This window comes from Crotalus tigris, unplaced genomic scaffold, assembly GCF_016545835.1.
Source record: "Crotalus tigris isolate CLP2741 ecotype Arizona unplaced genomic scaffold, ASM1654583v1 scf7180000017726.370058, whole genome shotgun sequence".
Lineage (NCBI taxonomy): Eukaryota > Metazoa > Chordata > Lepidosauria > Squamata > Viperidae > Crotalus > Crotalus tigris.
The window spans coordinates 278687-290797 of record NW_024096594.1 but is presented as its reverse complement, the minus strand read 5'-3'; the positions used below and the strand labels follow the sequence as shown (position 1 = coordinate 290797).

The 12111-nt window shown below is 36.6% G+C and overlaps 1 protein-coding gene across 10 annotated transcripts; it reads left to right on the top strand.

Moving 5' to 3' along the window:
• The first annotated feature begins 264 nt into the window (after positions 1-264).
• ZNF207 (zinc finger protein 207) lies at positions 265-11732 on the top strand. Of its 10 annotated transcripts, none has more exons than XM_039339029.1 (11): positions 265-455; positions 1842-1968; positions 2950-3088; positions 3977-4144; positions 4753-4828; positions 5669-5739; positions 7446-7606; positions 8818-8907; positions 9849-10091; positions 10504-10666; positions 10794-11732. In XM_039339029.1, exons 1-11 carry the CDS (start codon positions 415-417, stop codon positions 10952-10954), a joined length of 1440 nt encoding a protein of 479 aa, XP_039194963.1. In that variant the 5' UTR covers positions 265-414; the 3' UTR covers positions 10955-11732. The 10 variants fall into 10 exon arrangements, with proteins under 10 accessions (XP_039194963.1, XP_039194961.1, XP_039194959.1 ...); XM_039339027.1 differs by having other exon boundaries at positions 5669-5769; XM_039339025.1 differs by having other exon boundaries at positions 3977-4156; positions 5669-5769.
• Positions 11733-12111: the final 379 nt, after the last annotated feature.

Here is a 12111-nt window from a genome sequence, read left to right as displayed (position 1 = left end):
TTTCTAAACTAAAGAATGGCAAGCAACAATTTTAGGACAAGGATATTGAGCTTGGTTGCCTCCTGCGCATCTCTCTCCCGAAGTAAACTTCAGTGTTTTAAAAGAATCGCTAAGGGGAAAGAACACCTACAAAAACCAACCCACGCGGGCAAGACGCGCGCAACTAGAGAATTTCCGCTGCACCGCATGCCGGGAAAGAACGGGTGACGTCACAATTGGTGAGGTCTCCTCGACCATACACGTGCCCCCCTCCCCGCGTTGCATTTTGGGAAGGCGAGGGATTCGGCGGAGGAGCGGCCATTTTATGCCTGGCTGGGAAGCGGAGAAGAGGGGAGTTCGCGCGGTCGGCGATCGCGCTCCATCACATTCGCTGTTTTTGGAGGTTTTTGCCGGCCGAGCCGTTGCCTTTCCGCCATGGGTCGGAAGAAGAAGAAGCAGCTAAAGCCTTGGTGCTGGTATCCTTTTCGACGCGGAGGGCCGCTGCCTCTCGTTTCAAATCGGGAGGGAGGCCCGACTGGCCTGCTTCGGGTAGCGGCCTCTTTCCTCTGATGTTGGAACGCCTCGGCGGCCTATTTTATTGAGGGGAGGGGGCGACGGCAGGAAAGACGTTTCAAAAAGCTCTCGCTTTTCAATGCCATATAATAGTCCAGATTTCTTCGGCTCCAGAGCCGTAGCCTTCAAGAGCTTCAGAGCTGCCGCCTTTTGGGATTCACGCCCCACCCCCTTTGTTCCTGCTCCATCTGGGAAATTAGAAATTGTACACCTGTATTCAAGAGAAAATAGGTTAGATTTTTTGTGTGTGCGTGCGTGTTTTTATTCAGCAGTATATCCGTTCTTACAGTATGGACTGCTGCCGTCGCTAACCTTAACGCCCTACGACTATTTGCCCTAATATTTATGGATACAAAAGGCATATTTTGTTAAATTGTGGATATCGTGCTGGTATAGTAGGCCGAAACTGTAGCCTGTATTTGCTGGATGTTTGCCAGATACCTAGATTTTATTTCTCTTTTCCTCTCGGTAGCTTAAGTTGAGAAAGTGGCATGACGCTTATTAGTATTGGATAGTTTTGTTCTTACTTTGTGGTAGCTTTACACACACACACACACACACAAATTTATATGCTATCCATTTCCCAGATAAGGTGACTCTTGAATATAAGCTGACTGTCCTTTTTTTTTCAAAAAAGCAAAACCAACAGTACAGTTGAACAGGTTGAGAAACAATATTGTTACTTCTGTATGTTAAGAGAGTCAGCATGGCATTCCCTTATCCCAAACCCCGTAGTATGGGCAAAGAACATATGTGCGTAATATATTGTAAACAATGCTTGGCTATTCAGCACATAAAAAAATTGTGGGGTTCTAACCTTGAAAATTCCTCATCCTATCATTTAACATGGGAGTTATAGTCACTTTATACACCTTTGGCCTGGATGATTGAGTCTTTATTGACACATTGCAAGCCATTTGGAGGAGAAACCCCTGAAGTTGATTTGGCAAGAGTTGGTGCATTCTAACAACTCTCTAACTCTGCCTAGCCAGTTTTGCTCTGACTGATGAAGTTGCTTGAATGAGCAGTGGAACATCTCAAATTAACAAAGTTTGGTCTAGTTGCCATGATTCAACCTTTAGAATCACTTCATAAGTTAGTAACTTTGTAAGTTGCCTTTCCTGGTGAGAAAATGTATCAGATTTGTGAAATCCTGATTTATAAAAGTAATTGAAAATTAGAAATGGGTTACCTTTATAGCTTTCTTTAAAACTGATTATAGCAATGTTGACTAACATACAGGCTTAAGTTTAACTTATATGTTTGACTTCTTTAACAATGTGGAATAGGTATTGTAATAGGGATTTTGATGATGAGAAAATTCTTATTCAGCACCAAAAAGCAAAGCACTTTAAATGCCATATATGTCATAAGAAACTGTATACTGGGCCTGGTTTAGCTATACACTGTATGCAGGTAAGTACCATAATATACCCACATATATAGAATTATTTGTGTTATTGTTTATATATACTTTTGTTTTATAATCTTTATATTCTTAAAAAAATGAAAGCTTTAGTAATTTGTTATTCACAAATGCCTTTGATGTACAAGTAGTCCTTGACTTAATGACTGTACTAGAACCCAGAGTTAGCGTCCTTGGTCATGCTGGTTGTTAAGTGGGTCATGTGGCCCATTTCATTCTACAACATTTTTTGCTATGGGTTATTAAGCAACTCACCATGATTGTTAAATAAACCCATTGTTCAGCAGGCGTTTTTTGCCAGAAATTGGAAGTAAATGCCAAACGTCCAAAATATGAATGGAGCGTTAGCAGAACTTCAAATCAAGATCGTATATACCTTTTTTGGGGTTCATCATAACAGCAGCTAAAGTCGAAGATTACCCACATTATAAGAATGACTGCATCAGTAGAAGATTGGAGTTATTTGATCAGAAAATAAGCAAAATTGATAATAGGTATATATGGAGAGGTGTCACCTAAAGTTTTGAAAGTATCCATTAATAAAAGTGAAAGACAAGTTATATAGAATGTCCCATCCTGGCGTGATTTGGTACCTGTAGATTCTGTTTTTCTTTTAGAATGTGGTCCAAACATTTTTGAATTGATTTGCAGATTTCCAGAATTGTTCAAGAAAACAAAAGCTAGAATATTCAAATCCCAGTTGAAAAAGATTTGAGAACACTAACAATGTTAGCGTGTTTGTTCTAACTGTTGATAGCAACTTAAGGAAGCTATGGCTCTTCCTGCTGTTAGTAGTAGCTAAACCAGGAAAGGGTTATCTTTTAATTTTAACATTAAATTAAGATATTGTGATTGAATCTCGTAAGCTTCATAGCTAAATGGGACATCTAAACTTAAAGCTCTATAGTTATAGTCTCTAATATACATCCTGTTTACATTAGCTTGGATTTCTCGGATTTCTCTTTCTTAAGGTACATAAGGAAACAATTGATGCTGTTCCAAATGCAATACCAGGAAGAACTGATATTGAACTGGAAATATATGGTATGGAAGGCATTCCTGAAAAAGACATGGATGAAAGGAGAAGGCTGCTTGAACAAAAAACTCAAGGTAAATGGAAGCACTATGATATTTATACTGAACCTTTGCTACATGATCCCTCTTTGATTAGACAGACCATTCAGTCTCATTGTAGTTGTGTTGCTGCAACATATTCAAAAACATTTACATGGAAAATATAGAAATTAGATGAAACTAATGACCACAGGGAGAACGACCAACCTTAGAAATGGTGATGAAGATATCAAAGTGGTGAATAGTTTCTGCCTTTTAAGATCAACAGTAAAGGAACAAATAGTGAAGAAATTTGCTTCAGGCTAGCACTTGGTAGAGTAGCTATGAAGTCCATGGATAAGATATTCAAATGCTATGAAATGCCTATACCTACAAACAACTGAATAGTGCAAGCAATGATATTCCCTATAACGCTCTACGGAAGCGAAAGTTTGACTTGAAGGATAGGGAGTGTATTGTGTGTTGGTAACCAAGTTCAAATTATCGTACTTCGGAAATAATTCTTTGGAGAAGGCTGTATTGCAAACAGAGATGAAAGAGAAGATGATCAACAGCAAAAATGGGTGGATTCAGTTACAGTGGTGATGAATGCCCTGTTGGAAAACAGGGATATGTTATTTGCAGCTTTATTTGCTGCCCATATGGAATAACTCACCCAAAAATGGGCATAATAGATGTTTAGTAACTATGTACTGGTTTTGATTTCACTAACAGATGCGTTGGGCTGATTTTGCTGTGAAATGGGGGAAAACGAGTATTTAAATGGTTTTGAAAGGGATCTTGCTCAAAATGTTTGTGATTATTTATTCTTTTGTGCTGGAATATCTTACAATATAGAAATATAATTATATTAAAAAGAATGGTTACTTTTTGTAACACAGCATTGTGACACAGCACTAACCTGAATGTTGAAACTATTAGCAGAAAGCCAGAAAAAGAAACAACAAGATGATTCTGATGAATATGACGATGATGAGTCTTCAGCTTCCACCTCATTTCAAGCACAGCCTGTGCAACCACAGCAGGGATATATACCACCAATGGCACAGCCAGGTTTACCTCCTGTGCCAGGTGCACCTGGAATTCCTCCAGGTAGTTATACAGGTAGAAATAATTACATCCGTTTTAGAATTTTTTTTACTAATATGAAAGACTATAATAGAATATTATTTTGAACCAGCATAGTGATGTTTTACTGTATTTTAGTTATGTTAATAATTTTCTTACTTAACATATAAGAACCAGAAAATGTTCAGTGGGGATTAAATCTAAATTAGAGAAGTAATGTCTTTTGCTTCCATCTGTCCTCAGAGACTCCTCTAGCTTTTTTTTTAGTTCTCAATGTGTTCTTAAAAGTGAAAAATAGGTATTTATCTTACAAGACTTTTGATTTGGTTGCTACAAAACATGTTAACGTGGTCAGTAGGCATTCCCCTGCTTTTTGGAATTGGATTGTCTTTACAGAGTGGTATCTGAGCATGGTAAAATATACAGGGAGCAGATGGTAGTTTTGAGCATTTCATAAACAGTTAAATTAACACTAGAAAACCTAATGACAAAATCCAATAGATTGTAGTAATTGTTAGTTTTCCATGGCTTCATAAGTTAAAGAAAATGGTCAAGAGTTTCACATATGTTTATCCACTAAAAAAAATGGACTGTTCATTTACAGGCCAGTTATTATACATTCTGACTTCTAGGTATACCACCATTAATGGCAGGTGTTCCACCAATGATGCCAGGAATGCCTCCAGTCATGCCTGGAATGCCACCTGGGTAAGTGTGATCGATGTTTAGGCAATAGCCTGCTTTATGCTTTCATTTGATTTACTTCACCTGTGGGGCTTTGTTTTACAAGCTGCACAATTGGTGATTTGGCAATCCTGTCCTAACTGATCAGGACATCACTTGTTTATTCTTTCAGGAATGTTCAGTAGTGTTTTCCAATGTAGTTTTTCTAACTGCTAAGACTTTCATAGTATTTTGAATTGTGAGTAAGGTTAATGGGGGATAGCCACTCATCTGTGTTACTGGGTTCTGTCATTACCTAGAAGAGAATGGGAAGGACACTGAAATCAAGTAAAGAAGTAGATAGACAATTATTTCTTATATTTTTAACTCAAAATACTGGCTTTTGCAGGCATGGATATTTTTTATTTATTGTGATTTTTTTTATCCCACCTTTAATATTTTATAAATAATCCAAGGGAATGAGCATGCTTCATACACCTTCTTCCTCCTATTTTCCCTTCAGCAACAACCCTGTGAGGTGGGTTGGGTGCCAAGAGAGAGTGACTGACCCAAAGTCACACAGATGGCTTTCATGCCTAAGGCGGGACTAGAATTCATGGTCTTCTGGTATCTAGGCCAGCACATTAACTCTAGACCAAACTGGCTACCGAACTGTATAGGCTACTCTTTCCAAAAAGAATTGGATTATGATAGCTCTGCTGTATTTGAATTAAGGCAGGAAGGTGTGCTAAAAATCTGATATAGCCAAAGTTATTTGAAGGCAGGTATTTACATTGCTCAGCTGGTAAAAATCCTCAGGACATTTTAATACCCCAGAGTACCATTCTTTTTCAGAGGTCTCATCAGAGTCTTTCAATTTTACAGGATGATGCCAATGGGTGGGATGATGCCTCCAGGACCAGGAATCCCACCTCTCATGCCTGGTATGCCACCAGGTAGGTCAGGAATGACGAATCCATACTGTGGTGAGAGCTATTTACTTTTTTCATTTGGATCTAAGGTTGCTACAGTTCTGGGATAAAAGACAGGGACAGAGAGCAGCTGTTCATGGGAATTAGAAAGAAGGTGCACAGGAACAAAAATGTCTTAAGTGCAGGCAATGCCGACTGCAGACAGGAGCTTTTCCCATCCTGCTCTGTTGACTGATAAATTTCTGTTAACCCATAAGCTTTCATTTTTGATTGAAACGTGAAAGCCCTTTTTCTTTTGGCTGAAGACTTTGGAATAGTTCCAAAAGAACCTGTATTAAATGTTGATGTTCAAGTTAATTTGATCCTTCAAAAATGTAAAAAAAAAATCTGCTTCCAAGAATGGGCTATTAATATAAGGACTAGTTTGCACATGCATTTCTCTGTAACATTTCTCTATAAAATATTTTTGGGAATTCTTATCGCTGCTTGAATTGTTTAATAATTTTAGTGTATATTTACATATTTTATTGTTTACTCAATTTGTCTTTATGCTATGTTATTTTTATTCGGGTAATGTTGTAAGCCATTGTAATATACAAGTAGTTTCAGCATGTTCTCAGAATAGATACATTTAGCCATGGGGTGAAAGAATAATAACATTGTTTCCAGGGAATTAGAAAATGTGATAGATTCTCACCCTGGGAAGGGTTTGCCCTTAAAGGAGGCCTAAAAATATTTTATATAAATAAATGTTATTTATTTATTTATTTATGAGACTTATATACCGCTTTAAGTGCAAGCACTCTCTAAGCGGTGTACACCAGTAAGCAATGTGTGTGTGTGTGTGTGTGTGTGTGTGTGTGTGTGTGTATATATATATATATATATATATATATATATATATATATATATATATATATATATATGTATATATGTATATATATATATATATACACCACACACACACACACATTGCCCCCAACAATCTGGGTCCTCATTTTACCTACCTCGGAAGGATGGAAGGCTGAGTCAACCTTGAGCCGGTGAGATTTGAACCGCTGACCTGCTGAACACAGTCAGCTAAAGTGGCCTGCAGTACTGCACTCTAACTGCTGCGCCACCTCTGCTTCTTCTCCAAATGTTATCTTCTAATAAATAAAAGATTACAGTTTTTCAGTGATTAAATTAAAATTGATATGTTAAAAGCATTCGGAATCTAAATCCCAGCCAGGGATAATATCCTTTGCATTCCTCCTGTGACTGGGCCCATACAAAAGACATGTCTCTCAGGGATTCAGGATAGATTTTCCAGTGAAAGTTCTCAAAACTTTCTTCTCCTTGTTATCAAGTAGATAGACTGATTAGTCTTACAATCATATCAAAAATTTAAAACAAAGATAAAAGACAGGATCTAATTCCAGGGTAAAATAGATGAAAGAAAATACAGTAATAAAATGCATATGTGGCGAATACAATCAATATTCAAGCAAATGCATCATTTTTATAGGATAGTCCAATCTGCTCAATATAACAGGTCCTTAGATCAGTTGCCTTAACTATAAACCTAGCAGTTCTGCTCAATCTAAACAACATTTACCAAGTATATCTCTGCATTTAATGCTTCATTGTCTGATGTGTTAGCCCTCTGACGGAAAGTCAGTGTTTGTGATCTTGACTGTGGTATTAACAAAATCTTCACCAAAGCTTAATCAGAAATCATTATGCTACAGGTATGCCACCACCTGTTGGTCCTCGCCCTGGAATGCCTCCAATGACACAAGCCCAGCCAGTGACTAGTCCAGGTGTTCTTAATAGACCACCAGCTCCTGTCATTGCAGCACCAACTCCCCAACCACCAGTTACCAAACCATTGTTTCCTAGTGCTGGACAAGTAAGTTTTTGAACATCTAATTGCCAAAAAGCTTCAGTGCATTAATTTTCTTTCTTTTCATATATGTTGAAATAGTGAATTGCGATTCAGAAACAGTGGTGTGTGTTAACAACCAAAATTGCCAAATGGTATTATCTCATACTTCGTATTGCGTTTTATATATGCTGTATTCTTGTCAAAGTTTTCCTATTTACATCTAGTTTTTTTTTTTCTGCGAAGAACGTAAATACTTCTGTCAGTCCAAACTCAGAAGGGAGGGCAGGATGATAGGTAAAGAGAATAAGTAACATCTTCTTTAGCACATATTCAGGAAATAATTCTAATACCCATTTAATAGCAATTTTATTATCCTTAAAAACGTGTTTTGTTCTTATAAAAATGAAGAAAGCAGAGCATTCTGTTCTGCATTTTTTATACTGACTTAAAATAAATTATATGTTGATACTGGAGAAGAAAATAGTTGTTACATATGGTATATTAACTATTTAAAATCTAAAGTAACAATTATTTTTGCAAGTTAAAAGTAGTACCAGCTCTTTAACGGAATTGAGAATGGATGAGTTATGTCTTCTATTTGGATTATAAATGAAGGTTTTTGTTTTATAATTGTTGACTTGCAAGCAGAACTTTTGAAGTTCTGCAAGAGAGAGAATCTCTAGGGTTCTGTGTAGAAGGTTCACTCAAAAACTGCCCCAAACATCTGGTTTGGAATAGTTCGTGTCCAAACCAAAACATGTTATGTTTGGTCTGAGAATGGAATGAAATGCTGTTGTTTGTTCCAGATAAGGATTGAAACACTGTTGTTAATAGGAAGCAGGGTTTAAAAAGGCAGGAAAGGGGCTTCAAGGACCACAGATAGGTGGGGCTGGTGACGTGTGTCATGTTGGGAGCTACTGGAGGGACAATAAGAGGAGGCAATACACACTAGCCTTGTTCTTCTCATCCTGTAAAATCGTTCAGAATCCTTGCTAGTATATTTTAGCCAAAGCATGGAACAACGGAAACATCATGTTTTTCTTTTTCTTGAACCACAGCCCACCTGGAACAGTTTATGCATGGTGCTTTTTTTCAGGCTCAAAACAAAAGAACATGTTACATTTTATGTGCATCCCTATTCATATACAAAAAAATCAGTCTGAGCTTTTCCCTCTTGGTTATTTTTATGCATTCATTTGGAGACTGTTTACTGTTTCCTTTCTTTTGTGCTACAGATGGGGACACCTGTCACAAGCTCAAGTACAACTTCATCCAATTCAGAACTGTCAGCACCTTCTAAAGCTCTGTTTCCTAGCACAGCACAAGTACGCAGGAAGTTGCAGTTAAAAATTGCTTTGCCAATTAACCCTTTAAACCGTTATGTATACTTTAAAATTTCCACCTAAACATTGTCAGATAATTGTGGTTTCCTGATTATGTTTAGTTGTTCAGCGCAATCTGAGAATTCATGCATAATAATTGGGTAATAAAATTATTTAAATTCTACATTGTGGTTCTAAAGGGTTAAAAAGAGAGCATGAAAGCAATTAAGTGCATTTAGTGGGCAGTGGTTTACTTGATGCATGGTTTATTTTTTCTAATTTATGCTACTCTTGATACATCGTGTTAAATGTTAAATGCATCATGTGCTAAATCCCAACTTACCTAGTCTTGTTTTGGAGTTCAGTGATTAGTTCGAAATAATGTGCTGTTTGCTTGCGAAAGCATTCTGTCATATGTGAAACTAAGAGCTCTTTTGTTGTGCATAAATAAAGCCTTTCAAACTTGTACTTTCCCATTGAACTTAAATATAGCTTTCATGGGTAGTAGGACAGGAAAATTGAAAACTGCAAGTGAAAATTTGAGATGTCTCAGAGCATCAATGTATTTTTATACAAGGGATTATTTTAAACAAATTTAACATAAAAGTTGACATCCTGAGGTTCAGCCTTAAACATTCTGCTTGAATACTAATTTATCTCAGCTGATATTCCTAGATTAAATTTGTTTTTATTTTGAAAAAACAAACATCTTATTATATGGTGTATAATACACAAATAGTTTGTTCCTATTTGTTCTTGACATCTCAAACTTTGCATATGTTTGTGTTGTATGATTTATTTATTTATTTTTAGTTTGCTCCTTTTTTGTGATAAAATAGAATTTTTATTTTGGGTTAATTTAGCTGTATCAGTATATGAAAACGTTATGAAGTTTATTTAAAAGATAATATACTTATATTTTAATTTTGTATTTTTAAATACAGGCTCAAGCGACTGTTCCAGGCCCAGTTGGTACAGATTTCAAACCTTTGAATAATGCACCTGCAACTTCTACAGAACCACCCAAACCTACATTCCCTGCTTACACACAATCTACAGCATCCACCACTAATACAACAAATAGTACTGCAGTTAAACCTGCTACTTCTATAACAAGTAAGCCTGCTACTCTTACAACAACCAGCGCAACCAGTAAGTTGATCCATCCAGATGAGGATATATCCTTGGTAAGTTAAAGATAATTTCCCCATGCCTTTTCTTTATGATAAGATTACAACTTAAGTAAAAGTTTTCAACTTCCCATATAATTTACCATGGTTAAAACAGGTTAATTCTCAAAGCCTATCCTTTGTAATATTTGGAGTGCTTCATTTTTGAGAGTTCAGGTGATTTACTAATTCTATATTTAATTCCCGCTTTTATTGAGATAGCAATTAATATAGAACTTCATAAACTGAATTTATATCCTAGAATAGATATCTACTTAATATGATTTGATTACCAAAGTTTATCCATTAGAACTTCCTTGAACTATAACTACTGCAATGAGAAGAGTGTCTCAACTGTATCTGTGTTTCAGAATGACGCTTATTTTGACTTTGCACTGATTAGATATCCTCCGTGTGTTTCCCTTCATAGGAAGAAAGAAGAGCTCAGTTACCCAAATACCAGCGTAATCTCCCTCGACCAGGGCAGGGATCTATGGGCAATCCACCAGTTGGACCAATTGGAGGTATGATGCCACCACAGCCAGGAATTCCCCCCCAGCAACAAGGAATGAGACCACCAATCCCACCTCATGGTAATAACAAATTAAGCTGTGTTGGAAGCTCATGAAATGTATTTAATTGTGGAATTAAGTGACATATACTAATAGCAATATTGCTTAATGTAGATGTAACTTCATTCTTTCAAATTTTGCTTTTCAGGTCAGTATGGTGCTCATCACCAGGGCATGCCAGGGTATCTTCCTGGTGCAATGCCTCCATATGGTCAAGGGCCCCCAATGGTGCCTCCTTATCAAGGTGGACCTCCTAGACCGCCAATGGGAATGAGACCTCCTGTAATGTCGCAAGGTGGCCGCTACTGATGCTACTGCAAACGTTCTAATAGGTTTGGAGATTAAACCTTTTCTCATCTTGTGCTGTTAATATAGCCAAGCTTCCATCAATTAAAACTTCGTTGTGACTTTTAGGGGAAAAATCTTTCCACATACAAGGAACTGTTGGACATTATTTTACATGGGAAAAATTATTTAGAATAATAAAACGGAACTTTCCCTGATGTTGCAATTTATACTGTATGGCTTCTTTTTCATGTTTCATCTAGGTTTTTAGAAGTGAAGTATAGTAAATATGGTTCGTTAAATTGTGAAGGCGCTGGAATTACATGAACATACCATCTTTAAAGGCAAGTTCTGTAACCTTATGTTGCTGTTCATAAATGATGCCTTCACAGCACTTCAAGTGCTGTTGGACTTCATGTCCCCAACAATAGTTTGGTGAGGGCTTTAACTGTTGTCATCTAGTTGTATACCTAAATCTGGATTGTGTAACCATATTTAATGTAGAGTTCCTCCTGTTCCAGGGTTTATAGAATTGACCCACTAAATTCATGTGATTTTCTGTATTGTTTAACTTCATTGTAATAAAACAAAAGAAAAAAATTGTCCTTTTATTCATGACCAGCTGTGGACATCTGCCTGAAGGTTTGTACTGATGCATGCTACGATAGCTTGTCGTATAATAAATACAATACAATTCCTGATGCTACATTGATATTTCCTGAATTGTTTGATCAAGTAGATATAGACCTGTACACTTATTAACAAGACACAACAAATAAATTTGTCCAATTTTCTTCATGGATTTTTAAGGGTTTGCCATTCAGTTGATTAAAATTTGCTCGTCACAAGTTGTTGATATACATTGGTTTCTATGAAGTACATTTTATTGTTCAAGACTTTGACTCAGGTTTCTTAAAGTAATATTTTACAAAGCTTAGGTATTAGATAATAGTGCAGTCATTGTTTATAAACTAATAGATTTGTCATATTAAAAATCTTATTTTTAAAACAATGCTGATGTAGAGAAAGATATTGCTTAGAAATTGGAAAGTCTAGTTAAAAGCTACAGTACAGCTGAAGTTGTCCAATATAATGTCTTCTATGATGTGATTTACTAGACTTGTGGAGGGTTAGGCCTACATGACAGGATCATTCTGCGAAGGATACTGGAATTGCTGTGT